This window comes from Bombina bombina, chromosome 2 (genome assembly GCF_027579735.1).
Source record: "Bombina bombina isolate aBomBom1 chromosome 2, aBomBom1.pri, whole genome shotgun sequence".
Classification (NCBI taxonomy): domain Eukaryota; kingdom Metazoa; phylum Chordata; class Amphibia; order Anura; family Bombinatoridae; genus Bombina; species Bombina bombina.
This window is the reverse complement of record NC_069500.1, coordinates 323,213,201-323,234,919: the sequence shown is the minus strand read 5'-3', so window position 1 is coordinate 323,234,919 and position 21,719 is coordinate 323,213,201. Positions and strand designations below refer to the sequence as shown.

Sequence of the window (21,719 nt, the reverse complement as noted above, 5' to 3'; positions counted from 1 at the left end):
GTAAAAAAATTCACATGTCAAAGGTGGGGGGGAGCCCTGATCAATGGTTAAGTCAGGGGCCCCAAAATTTCTAGTAGCGGCCCTGATAGGGGGATTATAGAACCTATAATTTATCTCAAGGATGAGTATCAAATATATGATCAATACACAAACTACAGAGATACAATTAACCTCAAAACTAAAATCTATTCCCACATGCTAAAATTTAAGTAAACAGATATGTACATATAATTGAAAATCCCGCATCTCAAATTGGCTTCTTTGCATGTAGTAATGTTTTCTAGTACTTAGCAGATATATCACTTATGAATCAGAGAATATTTCATTTTCATAAACACACAATTGATATAAGAACCCTTAGTTGTAGAAAAAAAATGGCTAATTGAAGCCTGGGGCAGAGGAGATAAATATGTCACTGAAACTAGAGTCTTCATGAAAAGTTCTAACTATTAAAAGGACAGTCAACCATAGAATTGTTATTGTTTTTAAAGATAGATAATCCCTTTATTACTCATTCCCCAGTTTTGCATAACCAACACTGTTATATTAATGTACTTTTTACCTTTGTGATTACCTTGTATCTAGGAACCTTCTTCCAGCCCCCTGATCACATGACTGTGACTGTTTATTATCTATTGTCTTAAATTTAGCATTGTATTGTGCTAGATCTTAAATAACCCCCTGTGCCTGAACACAGTGTTATCTATATAGCCCATGTGTACTTTCTGTCTCTTTGTGTTGAAAAGAGATTTAAAAAGCACGTGATAAGAGGCAGCCCTCAAAGGCTTAGAAATTAGCATATGAGCCTACCTATGTTTAGTTTAAACTAAGAATATCCCCGAACACCTCTCAGCACCTCTTTCTTCAAAAGGTCTCTAGAAAGGTCCTTGAAATGCAAATGGGAATTCTGTACCTAGGAGGAGATTTTAATGCACCTCTCAGCCCCATTCTTGATACCTCCAATGGCCTCTCCAGTGCCCCGCACAAAACACTTAAGCGGATGTCCGCCTCATTGGCAGACCTAGGGATTCATGACATCTGGCGTACACACCATCCAACGGACAAAAACTTCACTTTCTACTCTCACCCACACCGTAAATACTCCAGGATAGATTATTTATTCACGGACTCCATAGGTTTAACCATCACTAAAACTAGCAAAATATCTTCTATCACATGGTCTGATCATGCCCCAGTGGGCTGTTCCATTCAATGGCCTAACACGCCAATCACTCCCTTTGTGTGGAGACTCGATGATACGCTCCTAGATGACCCTGTATTTGGCACGGACATTAGGAAGTCCCTAATTTAATTCTTCCGCTTAAACGCAAACGAAGAAATAGATGGTCCCATTATATGGGAAGCGCATAAGTGCACCATGAGAGGCCTCCTGATAGAGCGTAAAGCGAGACTTAAAAAAATGCGGAGAGAGCGATATGATAATCTCTTGAAGCAAGTGGAAGACTTAGAACAATATCATAAACGGTCCCCACATGACGTAACGGGACTAACGCGTCTAAATGCAGTCAGAAAGGATCTCCTGCAGTTCTTACAAGAGGATTGTCAAAAGCAAGCCCTTCAGCTGAGACAGCTGTACTACGAACAAGGCGATAAACCTGGGAGACTGCTCGCCAGGGCAATAGCCAGGAAAAGAGTAAAGACCTACGTCCACCACATAGTAGATGCGGATGGAAGTATCCGGGTAGATGCAGACTCTATCGCTGCAGGCTTCAGGAGATACTACGAATCTCTATACAACCTGGAAAACCTTGCGGGGGACGGGGAGGCCCTCTCCGCACACCTGCGAGAAGATGAGGGCATTCGTGACTACCTTCGGGCCGCTGACCTCCCAGAGATCTCGGAGGAAGATAGGAGGCACCTAGAGCTTCCAATCACAACAGAGGAGGTTCAGAAAGCTATCAAAGACCTTCCATCGGGCAAAAGCCCTGGACCTGATGGATTTGGTCTGAAATACTACAAACTCTACTCTCATATCCTTGTCCCGGAAATGACAAACATGTTTGCCTCCCTGTCGGAGTCTCCTGGGCTCCCGGGCTCAATGTTAGCAGCGTATATCGCAGTAATACCCAAGCCTGGGAAAACCCCTGATAGGCCTGAAAATTTCAGGCCTATTTCTCTTCTCAATTCTGACGTGAAAATCTTGGCGAAAGTCATGGCTACGCGTTTGAATAAACTCCTCCCTGACCTAATCTCGGCTGATCAGGTAGGCTTTGTACCTGCCCGAGAGGCTAGGGACAATACCCTCAAACTGCAACAATTAATAACATATGCCCATATACATAACCTGCCGCTTGCCCTGGTCACAACTGACGCGGAAAAAGCATTTGATCGGGTTAGCTGGCAGTTTATCCGACGCACGCTGGACAGATTCGGTTTCGGACCTGGTTTTATAAATGTTGTCATGTCCCTTTACTCAACACCAAACGCGCGTGTGAGAGTGAATGGCACCCTCTCGGAGACATTTTTGATCAAGAACGGGACAAGACAGGGTTGTCCCCTGTCGCCTCTCCTGTTCGTCCTCGCGATTGAGGTCCTTGCAAACGAGATCAGGGCCAACTCGGCAGTAAGGGGCCTGAGCGTGGGCGCCATTGAACATAAACTCTCAATGTACGCTGACGACGTCTTGCTAACATTAGCGGACTCGGCCACATCTTTAGACGCGGCCCTAGCAGACTTTAGGGAATATGGAATTAGGTCTAACTTTCGCCTCAACCTCCTAAAGTCTGAAATCTTAAACGTCACTGAGCCCCCGGACAAATTTGCTACGTCAACCGCAATCTGCCCCATAAGAGTTGCAACACACAGTATCAAATACTTAGGTGTAATTGTTACACCCAGTACCCCTGAAATCATTGACCTCAATTATAAAAAAATCTGCGATGACATCATTAGGGACTTATCCAACTGGAAAAAAAAATCAATATCTTGGTTAGGAAGAATAGGAGTGGTCAAAATGAACGCACTACCTAGAATTCTTTATATTATGCAGACCATCCCTGCGGTCTCGGCTTCCCACTATCTTCAAAGCATGCAATCAGGTATTGAAAATTATATTTGGAACGGAACCAGGCCCAGGGTTCGAAAGTCCACAATATATATGCCAAAGGAGAGAGGCGGACTGGGAGTTCCGCTCTTAAGAGAGTATCAAAGAGCAATATTCCTTCAGAGGATAGTGGAGTGGTGTCGAAACTCCCACGATAAACTATGGATACAAATTGACAATGATATCTCACAGCGTGGCAACACTGGAGCCTTGGCCTGGATATCTGCTCGGAACCGCCCAGTCTCGCTCTCTTTATATCCAATGATTAACGACACCCTGAAAGTGTGGGACAGGGTCCTAGACGAGGGCACCTTTGTGTCCACTCGTATATCACCAAACATCCCTGTCCGGGATAATCCTGACTGGGCAATGGAGCTTCCAAGACGCGCTGTAGGGACAGCTTATACCCTAGTTGAAACTGCTTTTTCTAATGTCCTCTTGAATAATAAACTCAAAACACACGAGGAGCTAGTTGAGTGGGACCAAGTGATCTTTGCGTCCTGGTACAGGATGGCACAGATCACGCATTTTTTTAACACCTGTAGAGATCGAGAAGCGCTGGCCAGACGCAGAACACCCTATGAAGCACTGTGTACTATGCAGCAGACACCGACTCACTTAATCTCTCACCTCTATCAGCTCCTGCTGAATAAGGGGGACACCGTCCTCCCGTCGTATGCTTCCTTATGGCAAGCGGAGTTGGAGGTGGATATTTCCACTGAGGAGTGGCTGAAGATCTTTAAAAAGATCAAGAAGGCATCTGTTTCAGCGAGAACACTGGAGATGCACTATAAGCTACTTAGCAGGTGGTACCTAACACCTCAACGATTGCGGAAGATTTACCCTAACACAGACGGAAGGTGCTGGAGAGGCTGCGGAGAGGAGGGATCTCTTCTTCACATATGGTGGCACTGCCCATGAATAAGGCCATTTTGGGAGGAGGTGTTGGGAGAAATGAGCAAAATTCTCGGACTCATCATACCTCCCAAACCTACATACTTGATCTCTCACGAATTACCTAAAGTGGTGGGAGTGGATAGGCACATACTCTGCCTTATAATGTTGGGAGGCACGAAGGGGCTCATTCCGGCACACTGGAAGTCTCCTCAAGTCCCAACTGTGCAGGAATGGAAACACAAAGTGGAAGACCTGCTTAAGTTAGAGCGTTACCACTTCCTTAAAACAGGAAAGCTCGCCACCCATGAGATGATGACATTAACATGGGAGGGTAAAAAACTGTGACCGCCTTTCATACAACCCTGACACAACATCCAGAAACAGAGAAAAGAAAGATAGGAAAAAACCCCTATGTAATCTCCCTCCCTTCACCTCCCTTCACCTCTCTCCTCTCCCACCCCCTTTTTTTTTTTTTTTTTTCTCTTTCTCCTCTACTCATATCCATCTCTCTAATATGACTTTTCTCACCTACTAAGAGTCCTGCTGTGACTTTCCCTTTCCTACTAAGAGTTCTGCTCTTGTTACTCTGCATGAGCAAAGACGTCAGACCTTGGGATATCCTCAGCCGCATGACACAAGCGTGCTGAAAACAAATTTGTTTAAACCTGTCTAAATATCTGATGTCAAATTCCTAAGTTTATGTTTTAGTTGATTACATTATTTATATAATACCATGAGCTGTTGAGCTCATCGAAACAAGCTCAATATCACGACGCTGTTCCCAAAGTCAAGAAGGCAAGAGACAAAGAGAACTTTCGGACCACTTTATTTACAGCACTTTCTCTCTGATCATAATGTACAAAACTCTTACTGTTGGAATTCTTGAGGGAAAGTCTGTTACTTTGTATGTGTACAAGATCTCTGCTTAATGATTTTCCAAACAATGTGCATTGACCAATGTTGACTGTTTCTCTTGTCAATCTTAATAAAGCTTGTTTTAAAACTTAAACTAAGAATATCAAGAGAAAAAAGCAAATTTGATGATAAAAGTAAATTGGAAAGTCAATTAAAATTAAAAGTCCTATCTGAATAATGAAAGTTTAATTTATACTTGACTGTCCCTTTAAGCAAAGTTATCATAAAGATCCAGAAGGCTAACGCAAAAGCAAAATAAGACCGTCTCATGTAAATAGGATAGGGTAGCCGAACCAACACCATTTGTCCCAGTAAATCAGCTAAAGATTCCATCCAGTAATAGAAGTCAATTTCATGGATCCCAATGAGATAGGTCTCCAATAGAGGAGCCGATGTGCCATGTAGCCGGACAGATAGCTCAGCATGCTAAGGCAATGTGGCTGAGCTCTGTAGCAACCCAAGGGTTGCAAATTCGATCTCCGGCAAGGTCCACTCAGCCTTTCATCCTTCCGAGGTCGATAAAATGAGCAGCGCCTTGAGACCCTTACGAGTGATTAGCCGCACTTTACAAGTACCCAATACATACATACGTTCCAATGATCTGGAAGCACCTTGGCAAAGTCTTCCAAAGTTACAGACCAAGCATGTAGCTGCAGATTAGTGGTCACGAGGCTAGGGCCCTTCACTACCGACCTCAACAAGATAATCTGGCCTGTTGGATTATCTCTTGGGACACCCCACATGTCCGCCAAATCTTCCATCTGCCCAGCTTCCAATGGTCGGCTACAGCCCCTGAAGGCAAAGGCCAGCAAAGTAGTTGACATAGCCTTACTCCCATTTGTATTTGGTAGAGGGTCTTACCAAGTTGGATCTATGTAAGCATCCATGAACCTCTGTTGCTCTATAGGTGTTTCTTCTTCTATAGCTGATTGCGTAGGAGCAGATTCCTGTATATGCCGAGACTGAATCACCCGCAGCAAATGGTCAAATCTGTCATGCATCCTTGTATCAAACTCTGTTACAGGGTATGCAGCACTAAAGTAACATTATCTATGATAAGATTATGTAAAGGGACATTTGTAGTATAAAGGCTGAAGCTCAAAATGGCTATTTTACCAGGATAAACCGGGAGGGTTCGGCAAAGGCCACAGGCATACTTGTGCTGTCACTGCAGGTCTTGCCATTTCAGTCCTTAAAGCTGGGAGGATAGCCACCAATTTAAGTAATAAGCAGCACACGTAGCTCTATCAGAATATGTATACATCAAGGCTTGATGGTCACTATCTGCTGATATACAGTGGATTAACCAGCATGTCATCTCAGCCATTTTGACCTAATTTGACCATTTTGGCCATTTTGATTTTTTTTAAAATATTATATAAATCATATATGTAATGAAATGTACACAAATTAAATGTGATATCAGTCTTCATTTAATTTTCCACAAAATGATTTACATTAAAGAATTGTGCATATATCTCTATTTGCTATTATTATTTAAAGGGATATTGAACACCTCTTGATTTTTGTAAAACAATGTGTTTTTTCCCTAGAGCAGGCAAAATTCTAATTCTGTAACAAAATGCTGCAAATAGCCAAAACAAGCTATTGATTTGCAGCACAATATATTGTTCTGTCTAACATCAAACAATTCTAGATCACTCTGATGTTTAAGCCACCTGTCTATTAAATGATTGCCCCTGGTTCCCTCTTATTTGACCTATTTGTATTGTAATATACATATCTTTCTCAGCTCACTCTTGCTGTTTGGCACCCAGTAATATGGCTTTCACTGTTGCTGCTCTATTTGAAAAGGTCTGAACAAAAATAACAAACCATCTTCACACAGCAAAAGAACAAGGCTCAAGCCATTAGATCTGTTTGCTACCTCTCACACTGAGAGTGAGACACTTATTCTACAAAACCTGTACACTTCTGGTATCTGTATTAAGTCTTGTGGTTGGATTTCTTCTTGTGTCTATAACAGAACTTGCTAGGTCTTCTTGTCTATAACAACAAGGCTGTGAATGTTTTTTTTCTTATCTCCTTATTCTACAAAACATGTACACTTCTGGCATCTGTATTAAGTCTTGTGGTTGGATTTCTTCTTGTGTCTATAACAGAACTTGCTAGGTCTTCTTGTCTATAACAACAAGGCTGTGAATGTTTTTTTTCTTATCTCCTTATTCTACAAAACATGTACACTTCTGGCACCTGTATTAAGTCTTGTGGTTGGATTTCTTCTTGTGTCTATAACAGAACTTGCTAGGTCTTCTTGTCTATAACAACAAGGCTGTGAATGTTTTTTTTCTTATCTCCTTATTCTACAAAACATGTACATTTCTGGCATCTGTATTAAGTCTTGTGGTTGGATTTCTTCTTGTGTCTATAACAGAACTTGCTAGGTCTTCTTGTCTATAACAACAAGGCTGTGAATGTTTTTTTTTCTTATCTCCTTATTCTACAAAACCTGTACATTTCTGGCATCTGTATTAAGTCTTGTGGTTGGATTTCTTCTTGTGTCTATAACAGAACTTGCTAGGTCTTCTTGTCTATAACAACAAGGCTGTGAATGTTTTTTTTTCTTATCTCCTTAGCGGAACTTCATGTGTCTCCTATACCTGTTTTGATCTTTAGGAATACTCCATGGTTCATTCTTGAGGTCATATTTTCGTTCCCTACCTTTTGAGGCTGTTTTAATCTCCTGCCCCTGTTTATATTATATAGATAGATATACTTCTTTATGTTTTAGAAGAGGGAAGTTTCCCTGGCTTAGGGGCATATCTAGAGTATGTTTAAGGAGTTAGACAGTAAAATAGCTTTTAATTATGGCCCTTACTTTAAAATCAGTCCATCTAATTATAACATGGTAAGTGTGTTGAAGACTGATTTAAAACAAGTTAGACAGTTAGACACTAGGCCACACGAAGGTTAGAGAAATAAATATAGATGGGTTTTGAAACTGCTCCCATATCTGAGAGTAAAATAAATACATACACTCATGACACACTTAAAAGAGAAGCAACTCCTCTTTCAAATGAGTGGTCACTTGATCCTATAGATAAAAATGGCAATTTCTTAACCCGTTATACATCAAGTTTAGAGTAATAAAAGTACAAGGGTGCTAAAAATAAATAATTACATTCATGAAATCCCTAAGATGAAGATGAAACTGCTCTTTCAAATTAGTGGTAAAATGCCTCTGAAGATGTCATATAACTGTTGAATAAATTGTAAACATCAATTAGACAGCTAAGATCTCACATAAGTAGTAGAGTTTCTTTCGAATTATGGGTCATATGACCACCTATATATAATATGGTTGTTGTAAAAACATCAACAACAACTTATCTTGCTAGATATTTGCTAAATACAAAATGGAAGGTAAATATATATATTTATTTGTTTTATATATATATATATATATATATATATATATTATATATATTATATATATATATATATATATATATATATATATATGATGTTTAAAATATGATTTTTTTGAAAAAACAATTCTGAAGGAAGTCATATAGCCTTTTAAACAAAATATTTTGTTCTTTGTAATTTTTTAAAGAAAATATTATCCCAGTTGAAAATATTCAGAGAGATCTGAAACAGCTAAATTAATTAAGATGGAAATATATAATACAGAATTCTTCCACATTGTCATAAAACATTAGCTAAAAGTAATTCTCTTTTACCCCTCTAGTACTGTGTATGCGGCAGGACAACAGTGCTGCTATGACTCCAGAGGAGTGCAGGTTCTCACCAGTGACTCTATAGGGGGCAGTACGCCCGACCGCGGTCATGACTGGGGATCTCCACCATATAAGAAGCCACCCAGGGTGCCCGGATTTTCTCACTGGCTGTATGATGTCATCAGCTTCTATTACTGCTGTCTGTGGTCAGATAACTGTCAGTACTACTTACAGCTCAGACCATCCAGCGACTGCCGCACATACAAACCACCCCAAGTTGGTATGTACATTTTTATGGTGATAAAGAACTATCATTTTTATCAGAATAATACCAATATATGATAATTTCCTCCTTAAAGGGATATGGAACCCAATCTTTCATGATTCCGACGGAGCATGCAATTTCAAGCAACTTTCTAATTTACTCCTATTATCAATTGTTCTTCGTTCTCTTGGTATCTTTATTTGAAAAAGCAAAAATGTAAGCTTATGAGACGTCCCTTCTTTGGTTCAGCACCTGGGTAGCGTTTGCTGATTGATGGCTACATTTAGCCACCAATCAGCAAGCTCTACCCAGGTGCTGAAACAAAGATGGGCTGTCTTGTAAGATTACATTTCTGCTTTTTTAAATAAAGATACCAAGAGAATAAAGAAAACATTATAACAGGAGTAAATTAGAACGTTGCTTAAAAATGCATGCTCTGTCTGAATCATGAAAGAAAAAAATATGGGTTCAGTATCCCTTTGACCCCTTAACGACCAGCGCCGTACCCTGTACGTCGCTGGTCGTTAAGCCCTTAAGGACCAGCGTCGTACCCTGTATGACGCTGCTGTCCTGGGCCTCTCTCTGCCACGATCTTGCTAAAACTAGCGAGATTGGGCTATTTCTGTGCACCCCACGAGTGGGGCAGTTCAGAAATAGACGGGCAGAGGTACCGATGCAGAAAGGGCCACTCTGTGGTGTTGATTGCTGGTGGGTGGAAGGGTAAGGAGGGAAGCGGGTGGGCCACCCATCGCTGGAGGGGGGCGGGACCCAGAGTGGCAGGGAGGGGGAAGGAGGGAGGGGGATCATACTGAGGGAAGGGATAAGAGTGTGGGAAATTGATTTGGGAGGGGAATAAATTAGGTGAGGGGGAGCTACACTACAGAAAAAAATGTGAGTTTTGTTTATATATATATATATATATATATATATATATATATATATATATATATATATATATATATATATATATATATATATATACACAGTATATATATATATACAAAAAGTCCTTTATTTTTATACTGGCAGACTTTCTGCTAGTACTTAAGATGGGGTGACCATTGGGGGGGAGGGAAGAGAGCTGTTTAAGAGGGATCAGGGTTTGGGATATGTCAGATGGGAGGGTAATCTATACACTAAAGCTAAAATTAACCCTACAAGCTACCTATTTAACCCTTTCACTGCTGGGCATAATACAAGTGTGGTGCATAGCTGCAATTGGCGGCCTTCTAATTACTAAAAAGCAATGCCAAAGCTATATATGTCTGTTATTTCTTAACAAAGGGGATCCCAGGGAAGCATTGACAACTATTTGTGCCATGATTGTGCAAGTTGTTTGTAAATAATTTCAGTGAGAAACCTAAAGATTGTGAAAAAGTTAACATTTTTTTTTTATTTGATTGCATTTGGCGGTGAAATGGTGGCATTAAATATACCAAAATGTGCCTAGATCAATACTTTGGGTTGTCTACAATACATAGTTTTGATAGGTAAATATAATAAAAAAAATGGGAAGTTTTAGTCTTAAATGCCCGGTCCTTAAGTGGTTAAGGCAAATTAAAGTATTTTAGCTGTAATACAACTCATAATTTTACCTTATAGTTTTTCCTTTGAATATTGTGCAGTATTATATATAGAAAGATGTTTATTGGAATTAATTTTCTGCCATCTAGTGGACAAATTACAAAATGCACATTTGTTAGCTATAATGCAACAATTTCTAAGATTCAAACCCAGTCACTTAGGGCTCGATAATTAAAAGCTCTCTAGGCTGGCGAGGTTTTAAAGAATGTTCACCAGTCCTTCTATTTCCCTATTAGAATAATCTAAAGCCACTTTTTACTCTGAAAACAAGGTGTCTCGCTAAGGGGCCTATACTGCATTTTCATGCATTTTTGTGGTATGAAAAACTAAATGCAAATTCTGAGCCATCATAGTAAGCATGCTGAGTCCCATTTTAAGCACTCATAAAGTTACTTTGGACCACAATAAAACATCAGATACTTAATATTTAATGTAATGACATGTGCTATAAAATGTTCTAATCTTTAATGTGTTCCAAATGATCCATTTACCTGCAGGAGTGTATTGTATTGTTTGCAAACAGCTCCTTTATCTTTATTCTGCTGGTTTAAACTCCACATATACTAAAAATATGAGTACTGCAGTATTCTCCATAGAAAAGCTATGTAAAGAAGAGTCAGCAGAAGAAACAAGTGGGGGTTGAGAGAGTGAGTTTTTGTTTCAGAAATTACTGGTTTTGCTCATTGAACCATTCGATAACTAACTTGGCCTTAGTGTATATATATATTTTATATATATAGAGAGAGAAACAACACAATCAGCTATGTGCTTTTTGCAGGCTTAGTCCATTTAAATGGATATGTCCTCAAGAACAATGGCTCTTTTGTTTCAATAAAAACAGCTATTTCAAATTAAATAAATAGATCTAAAGAAACAATTGTTCATACATTAAGGGAAAAAACATTTTGCAGTGCCTTTAACTGATTGTACCGACCTATAAACTCTCACTTTTCTTTTTGCTTAAAAAATCCATTTCCCAGCATCAGAAAAATATAACTTGCTTATGGGTAATTTGAGGTCTACAAATAACTTTACCTGCTTCATTTTAAATATGAAAAATACATTATAAGGGCAATTCTTTAATAAAATTGCCATCCTATTACCAAACAATTTTTTCACAGGTTTTGCATTTTTTTATTAATTTAATTAAAAAAGGTTTACCTCTGTAAAACCAATTTAATCCATTTGCACAGAACACCCAATGGCTTTTCTTTTTCTTTCCTTTCCTTTTCTATCTTTGATGTGTGTGTTATTTTTATCACACTTAGTCAAAGGACCAGTAAATATAGTAGATTATGTTTATATCCACTCCTCCTGTATCATGTGACAAACATCAGCCAACCACAAAAGCATATACGTATATATTCTGTGAATTCTTGCACATGCTCAGTAGGAGCTGGTGACTCAAAAAGTGTAAATGCAAAAATACTGTGCACATTTTGTTAATGGAAGTAAATTGGAAAGTTGTTTAAACTTGATTGCTCTATCTGAATCAAAGTTTAATTTTTACTTGAGTGTCCATTTAATGCTATAATAATCAAAATAAGATTCTAGTTTAATAAAAAATAAATGAAATAATCAAAAAATACAAATATTACATATTGCTTTTAATTAAATGTACACAAATCATGTGTTTATCAGTATATTTATTTAAATGTTTGAATATAAAATTACACAAAATTGTGTAACAGGTTTAAATGTACACGTCTTATGGTTAGATTAGTGGTGCGCTATTTATCGATCTTTGGGTAGCGAGTGTATTACAAGTTGAAAGTAAACAGTTTAAGCAGGAGCGCTAACCTGATGCGCTCTAAAAGCCGAACTTGGAATATTGCGACCGCGTTAATGTATTCCCCCATAGACTTCAATAGAGCGCGAAAAGAAAAAATCCACCCAACAAGTCACACAAAACCCTACATGAAAATAATATTTCACATTCCAAAGTTCTTCACATAGAAGAATATGTTCTATTTATTCATAAATAAATATTTCTGTATATATCTAACGTTTTTTGGTAAAACAAATATATAATAGAATATTATATATATATATATATATATATATATATATATATATATATATATATATATATATATATATATATATATATATATATATATATATAATTATATATAGGTATAGATATATACAGATATATATATAGGAATATTTATTTAGAAACACATATTACCTTATGTGAAGAACATTGGAATGTGAAATATTTACAGTAAATACACAGTATAACACATTATTAAATATGAATATTGCAGAAATATGATGTCCCATTTTTTAAGGAACTGCCCAAGTTCCACCCAGAAAACACCCTGATCCTGTCCAAGACACAACTGCAACTCCCCTCCTCTCATCACACCCTCAAAACACCGGATGGACCATCTCTCACAAGTCCCCTCATCTCCCTGCCCAGCAAGTTTCCAGTAAATGTTATCAGGTTTGCAGTTTATCTTGCATTGACACAATGCAACATTTTCAGAGATGAACTTTTGAAAGCTCATTTGGCCTTCTCTGAATATAATATTTATTTTCTTTCCCTTTTTTTGTGGATGGTTCACTTTGTATTAAACAGCTCAGATTACACATTTAAATGACACTTTTACTCCTATTAAAAATGACCATTTTAATGTTTATATACATTTGTAATAAAGTGTTTAGAAATTTAAATTACACAAACAGATAGGACCTAATTAATTGCTCACATGCCATGAATTAATATTAGTGATTACATAAAAAAAAAATGCATTTAACTAAAGCAGTCATTATCAATAGTGATTTAATTAACTGCCATGTTTTACTTTGGCTGCTTATATTGACTTCTGATACGGTATGTCATAATCCTAGGGAAAAAAAAACTGTAAAATGCCTGACTCCTTGACTGTTCTACTGTTTAAAGGGACACTGAACCCAATTTTTTTTTCTTTTGTGATTCAGACAGAGCATGAAATTTTAAGCAACTTTCTAATTTACTCCTATTATAAAATTTTCTTAATTCTCTTGGTATTTTTATTTGAAATGCAAGAATTGTTGGTGAACAACCTGGGTTGTTCTTGCTGATTGGTGGATAAATTAATCCACCAATAAAAATGTGCTGTCCAGAGTCCTAAAACAAAAAAAAGCTTAGATGCCTTCTTTTTCAAATAAAGATAGCAAGAGAATGAAGAAAAATAGGAGTAAATTTGAAAGTTGCATGCTCTATCTGAATCACAAAAGAAAAAAATTGGATTCAGTGTCCCTTTAATAATTCAAACAGCTTTATTCATTCAAAGTGGTCTCCTTCTAATTTATTGCAAGGAGGCAAGAAATCACTGATACTGTTTATTTCTCTGGTAATTCTAAAACTGCAGTCAAAGACTGTAACTCACAATATATTTTTAACCATATGACCAGAACACAGTGAACACTACATTCCAAGGTTATTGTGCAGTTTTTCACGCTATCTTCATGACAATACTTCCATCTAGTGGAAAAAATACTAATTGCAAAACTGTCTTTTTTATATTTTTGCAATAAGAGAAAGTAAAGGGAAAATAAGGGACTTAAATAGCACTCATTCCTGTCCTATGATATATCATTAAAACTTATAGTCTTTATTAGTTATTATGATTAAAATCTAGTTTTAATTCAAATTCCACACTATATACATTACCCTACACCTAAAAACTAACGTGTTTCACCTCCTTGTTTCCTGGCCGATATCAGGAAGCATCGGCTTCAGGTGACAGAGGTGAAAACACGTAGGAAACTAAAAACAACCTAATGTGAGAAGTTGAAGGATTACTTTCTGTTGTAATTTTTAAGCCAAACAACTAACACATTAAAGTTAATAAACATTAATTAAAACCTACTGACCTATATTTTCTCCAAAACGAAGTTTCATAACGTTCTAAAAGTTATATATTTTATTTGCCGATGATGTCACGTTATCCTGCCCACTATTTTCAGCACTGCATGTTCAAAATACTTAAACCAATGAAATTGTGTTTAAAGCGCCATTTTGAAACCTAGGTATTGTAAACGGATTGGTACAGAGCAAAGGATACCCACGGAGTAGGTTTGGAAAACAATTAAATTTGCAGACAAGATTTCTGATATAAGGTAGAGATATGTTAATGAAATGCTATTGATAAAAAGCCTATTTGGGGTAGTTAGTTAGTAACAGGCATAGAAAATATTTACTTACAGTGGCCCTTTAACTGAAGGCAAAAAAAAACACGTTTCAGCCGATTCTACGGTCTTTCTCAATGCCAGATAGTTTCAAAATGATCAAGCCGAAGCCTAAGTTTAGCGCTCTTATGTATGATTTGTGCAGTGTTTTAGGCCAATCAGTAAGGTTTATTTTTACACACCTCTTTTTTACGTGTGATTCCCTTGTAATTATTGGTTCTCTAAATGTCCAATGGAATCTAAATTGCAGTTACACACCCAATTATTTATCGATGCTGATAGGTTCCTGATAGAAAAAGGGGGTGGATTTGACTTTCTTATTGTCAATGTAGTAGTTGCGATGTATTACTGCCTATATCGTTACAGCAGAAGTTAATTAACATGGTTGTTTTGAGGTGACACTAGATCGGTGACTAAAAACACAGTTCATACAAAAGAATTATTTAATGTTTTCTGTTCCTTAGGATTAGACCTTATGTTAGCGGATATGGGAGCTGAACTTTTACTTTTCAATGTTTATAAGCGGTGTTCCATTTATCATAGCTGAAATTACGAATATATAATTAGGGGCACATGTCACTTTATGAATGAAGGATAACTGTAACTTCGGATTTATATTACAATATCATGACATTCATTTTCTGATTATAATCCATTATCAGATGGTTCCTATAGTATATGCAAAAGATTAGTAAAATCTTTATTTAGGTACATATATATTCGTGGCATGTCAGATGTATACATGACAGTCCAATATTATCCTGAAATATGTGTCAAAATTATCAAAGTGGTTAGTTTATTAGTGTTTATAACTTAAAGATGACATGATTAGGGATACGGTTATTGACAGTCACTTACAAATTCTTTCTATTTTTTTATATTTTTGACAGTATTCCAAGATAATTCAGAATCATTTTATTATGTTGTACATGAGAAATACACTCTGAAGTAGCCACAGATGCCATTTTATATGTATATACCAATATATGGTCTAGATTAATTTAACTTATGTTCAACACTATAGTATAGTCCCTCAGTATCAGGCAGAACAGACATTTATATATGTATTTAATAGACAGATACACAATATCCTGTACAATTAACAAGATCTACATGAAACGGAAGAAAATGGAAATCCCAACTGCAACATCAAGAAATGGCATTAAGCAATTACCCTCTTAATATCTTTGTTTTTATTTCATCCTAAAGTACAGTATTCTCGTCTTTAGAAACAGGGTTTCCCTTCATGTGATCAGGAGTATTTGCCATTCAGTCTTGTTTGTGTACAATTATGATCTTCTTACAGATCTAAAAATGCGGCAACGAGAAACCCCTTTCTGTAGAAAGAGAATGAGGTTTGAAAATTGCGCTTTGTACAGTGGGTTTATGTAAACAAGGTTTGAACAGTGAGTTCTGCAACTTTGGATTATCTTTAAAACCTTTTAACTTAGCAGTTTCCATGTTTAATTACAGTATGAGACCAGTTTAAATCCTGCTATAGAAGATAAGTTGCGTCTACTTTCTTGCTATGGAAATTAATATCAAGCACTGTTCTTGTTGATTGTAGATGACTATCTTGCCAAAATGCAAAACAAGGTTTTCTTAATAAATTGAAAAAATACTTTTAACATAATGAAAGTTAAAAAACATACTTGATCAAACTTGCCCAGTATACCTACAGTGCCCATGTACAAATGGAATGCCTAATGTTTAACACTGATTATAAAGACCACTGTTTTCCATTGCAAAACACAGACATGGGGGCCGATTTATCAATGTCTGGCGGACATGATCCTCTGTAGCGGATCATGTCCGCCAGACATCGCTGAATGCCGACATGTTGGCATTTAACATTGCACAAGCAGTTCTGGTTAAGTGCTTTTGCAAGGCCGCTCAATGCAGATTCGCGGCCAATCGGCCGGTAGCAGGAGGTGTCAATCAACCCGATCGTATAGGATCAGGCGGATTGATGTCCACAGCCTTAAAGCAGGCGGATGAGTTAAAGGGACACTAAACCCACATTTTTCTTTCATGATTCAGGTAGAAAATACAATTTTTAACAACATTCCAATTTACTTCTATTATCTAATTTGCTTCATTTTTAGATATCCTTTGTTAAAGAAATAGCAATGGACATGGGTGAACCAATCACATGAGGCATCTATGTGCAGCCACCAATCAACAGCCACTGAGCCTATCTAGATATGCTTTTCAGCAAAGAATATCAAGAGAATGAAGCAAATTAGATAATAGAAGTAAATTAGAAAGTTGTTTAAAATTGCATACTCTATCTAAATCATGAAAGAAAAAAATGTGTATTTCATGTCCTTTTTAAGGAGCAGCAGGCAAGACCGCAGCTTCTTAACTCCTATTTCCAGCGAGCATGAAGGCTCGCGTGGAATCAGATGCATTGGGGCCGATACGGAGATTGTTAAATCGGCCCCATGGACTCTATTTAACCCATGTGTTATTTAAGTGATCTGCCTCCATTATCAGCAGTTCCATGGGGAAAAGGAGATCTAATCTTGAGTGTGTTGACAATTGCAGATATGTTTGGAAAGATTGTGATCACTTTGTTAATAAGAAAAACAACAGACATGTTCCAAATCAGAAATAAAAATTGAAAGATTGGAACAGACTCTGTTATTTGAAATTAAATTTAAATTTGAAATGCATTTTTTCATGTGTTTTTTACATTCAGATTTTGCGGCATACTTTTAATGCCTTACTATCACTGAACTGTATGACCTTAGGGATATACGCAGGTACCCAATGTTTTGAATAGATAAGCGTAATGTGTTGCTGGTGCAAAAACTATTTAAAGGGATATAAAACCCAATTTTTATTTTTTATGATTCAGACAGTTTGAGTGATTACAAATTGCTTCAATTATCAAATTTGCTTTGTTCCCATGGTATTCTTTGTTGAAGAAATAGTTAGGAGTCTGGAGCACTACATGGCAGGAAATAGTGCTGCCATCTAGTGATCTCGCATATGGTTAACATTCTTGCTAAACTGCTGTCATATAGTGTTCCAGGCACGTGCATGCTCCTGAGCTTATGGCTCTGCTTTTCAACAAAACAATATCAAGAAAATGAAGAAAATCTGCTAAAAAGAGTAAAAAAGAAAGTTGTTTAAAAATGTCATATTCTTATCTGAATCATGAAAGAAACAATTAGGGTTTCATTTCCCTTTAATAGTTTTAAAATCTGGAAACTGAATGTAAAAAAAAAAATAATAATTAATAAGTGATGCATTATTAAACCATACTTAAAGGGATAGTAAAGTCCAAATTAAACTTTCATGATTCAGATAGAGCATGCAATTTTAAACAACTTTCTAATTTACTTTTATCATCAAATTTGCCTTGTTCTCTTGTTAACTTAGTTGAAAGATAAACCTATTTAAGCTCATATGCTAATTTCTAAGCCCTTGAAGGCTGCCTTTTATCTGAATGCATTTAACAGTTTTTCACAGCTAGAGGGCGTAGGTTCATGTGTTTTATATAGATAACATTGTGTTCACGCACATGGAGTTATTTAAGAGTCTGCACTAATTGCCTGAAATGCAAGTCTGTCAAAAGATCTGAGATAAGGAGGCAGTCAGCAGAAGCTTAGATACAACACAATTACAGAGGTAAAAAGTATATTTCTATAACAGTGTTGGTTATGCTAAACTGGGGTATGGTAAATAAAGGGATTATCTATCTTTTTAAACAATAACATTTGTGTTTTTTACTATCCCTTTAAATACAAAATATCACACTAACATGGGGCTAGATTACAAGTGGAGCGCTAATTTATCGTGTGTGCAAACGGGCAAGTTTGCCCGTTTGCGGGCGCTCAATAAATAGCCAGCCATTACAAGCGGTAACAATTAGCGCTTATAAAATTAACCAGATATCAGATCTCTAGTTAGTTTTATAAATGTCCACCAAATGACCCCAAAATCGAGTGTAATATACTTTTTTTAAAAAAATATAAAGTTAGTAGTATCTTTATTTTTTAATAAAATAACTGCAATAAGCCATTATGAGGGTTTAAAATTGGCGGGTGTGGGGTGTTAGAAAAAAAGCAGCACTGAAAAGTGCCTTTACATTGCAGTCTACGGGAACTGTGTGTTTCCAGTAAATATAAATGTATATGCTTATATACATATATATTTATGTGAGCGCAATGCAATGCTTCCCAGCAATTTTTAATACCAGCTCTGTTTTTGATTACTTTGATTACTTAGTGGAGCGCAAATATCGCTTCTGCGAAAGTGATATTTTGCACTCCACTTGTAATCTAGCCTATAATTATTTGTAACCTTGATGCATTCAGGCCAACGGATTTCTCTAAATTTATTTCAGTTTTAAAGTTCATAGAAGACAAATGGCAAATCATTATAACTGTTACTTACCGTGTTTGGAAAAATTAGAGGGTCTCTGGTAGTTTGACACATCTTTTAAATTTGCTACATTTTCTATTGAAAAACCATAAATGATCATTTTGTATTTTAACAATTTATATAATTATAACGTTATCAAGTAACATGAATAAATGTTCTGATTCTGTGAATAAAAGGTACCAATTAGATTTTTGCTCCAAAGGTTTTGAAATGTTCCTTAAAATTCATTTATATAAGTGACCCTGACAGCTCGTATTGCTCACTTGTTTTACAGCATCTGCATTTGGAGACCCTCATTTCATCACCTTCGATGATGCCAATTTTACCTTCAAAGGCAGAGGAGAGTACATACTTGTTACCTCCAACCATCAGGCACTCAACATTCAGGGCCGCACACAGCCTGCAACATTTGCAAATGGTATGAAAAAATAATAATTATATGGAGAAATAGATTTGTCCATCCTATGCAGTTCTTGTTAAGCTCTGTCAGTACGTATTGAAATGCTCTAAATCAATCTATCATTGAAAAGAACAGAAGTCATTGGGCCCAATTTAACAAAGGTCTGTCGGACCTGATCCGACAATGCAGATCAGGTCCGACAGATCTCGCTGAATGCGGAGAGCAATACGCTCTCCGTATTCAGCATTGCACCCGCAGCTCTTGTGAGCTGCTGGTGCAACGCCACCCCCTGCAGATTCGCGGCCAATCAGCCGCCAGCAGGGGGGTGTCAATCAACCTGATCGTACTCGATTGGGTTGAATTGCGGTGATGTCTGTCCACCTGCTCAAAGCAGGCGGACAGGTTATGGAGCAGCGGTCTTTAGACCGCTGCTTCATAACTGCTGTTTCTGGCGAGTCTGCAGGCTCGCCAAAAACACGGGGCATCAAGCTCCATCCGGAGCCTTATTGTTTCAAACATCAACTCTTATTCCCATGTCATATGTAAATACATGAAACATGGAACACCCATGATACTCTCACAGCACGCCTATATATTCATTATGTAGCGTAGCGCTGCGGAATCTGTTGGCACTCTACAAATAACCGATAATAATAATAATAATTATGTCTGCAATCTCTATTTGTTAATTAATAAATAAATATACTTTTAAACCTGTAGTAGCTGTGGAGATTCATGTAAATTCAATGTTTTATTTATATGCATTTTATTGCATAATGCTAAAATATTTATTTAAAATCGTGTTGTGATTTTAAAAACAGTGTATTTTTGCTTTTTTTCCATGTTTTATTCTTTTTTTAGATAGAAGATTTTGGGCCAGATTACAAGTGGTGCTGTAAAGAAAGCGCAGGCGTGATAACCAATATCGCTAGACCACACTACCATTAGCACGCGACTTTGATATTACAAGTGCATGGTAAAGCGCATAAACCTGAGAAAGTTTAGAGCACGCAGCTTCACTCAAGAGAAGCCTATACTTTTAATAAATATCGCAAATGCTCTATTTTGTGCTGGTATTACAAGTTGAAAGTAATAGTTTGCACTCAAGTGCAAGCTTAAACTGCACTAGAATATTTAGCGCAACCTGAGACCTGTAAACTGTAAGGGTTAAAAAAAAAAAAAAGTTGCGCAGAACACATTAAAATAAAGTATTGCACACATATATACACTTTTTAATAATAATATATCATTTTAATATTTATAAAAATATTTAAAAAGGGTTACAAGGTATATGCTCTGTGTGCATACATACAAATATATATACTCATATGGAATCACACCACATACACACACTCATATGCACGCACACCACACATGCACGCACACTCATATGCATGCAAACTGCACAAATACACACTATTATGCACGCACACCACAAATACAAACACTCAAGATGCACGCACACCACACATGCACACACACTTACTGTATATGCACACACACTCATATGCACACACACCACACATACGCACACCACACATACACTCATATGCATGCACACCACACAAACAAACACTCATATGCATGCACACCACACATACACACACTCATATGCAGGCACACCACACGTGTACATACACTCATATGCATGCACACCACACAAACACTCATATGCATGCACACCACACATACACACACTCATATGCATGCACACCACACATACACACACTCATATGCAGGCACACCACACATGTACATACACTCATATGCATGCACACCACACAAACACAAATATGCATGCACACCACACATACACACACTCATATGCAGGCACACCACACATGTACATACACTTGTATGCAGGCACACCACACATACACACACACTCATATGCATGCATACCACACAAACACTCATATGCATGCACACCACACATACACACACATTCATATGCAGGCACACCACACATGTACATACACTTGTATGCAGGCACACCACACATACACACACACTCATATGTACGCACACCACACATACTCATATGCACGCACTCACGACACACATACACACACTCATATGCACGCACACCACATATGTGAACACTCATATGCATGCACAGAACACTACACGTGTGCACACATACATGCTCACACACAAAATATACACAGTAATAACTGTGAATGCTTTATACAGTTTTTAAAAACTGTATTTTTATTTTGCTCTTCTAAAAAAAAGAAATAACAAAAAGCACATAATCTCCATTTAAATAAACAAATAAACTGTAGAAATAGATATACCTTTAAGGAATTAAGCTAGAGTCCC

General features: G+C 37.1%; 1 protein-coding gene across 1 annotated transcript in view; it reads left to right on the top strand.

The window, feature by feature from the left end:
* SUSD2 (sushi domain containing 2) overlaps nt 1-21,719 on the top strand; it is a 307,943-nt gene that overhangs the window by 101,346 nt on the left and 184,878 nt on the right. The window contains exons 20-21 of the mRNA XM_053699745.1: nt 8,589-8,857; nt 19,272-19,415. Coding sequence (XP_053555720.1) covers nt 8,589-8,857; nt 19,272-19,415 — 413 coding nt within the window. The remainder of the gene's footprint in view (nt 1-8,588; nt 8,858-19,271; nt 19,416-21,719) is intronic.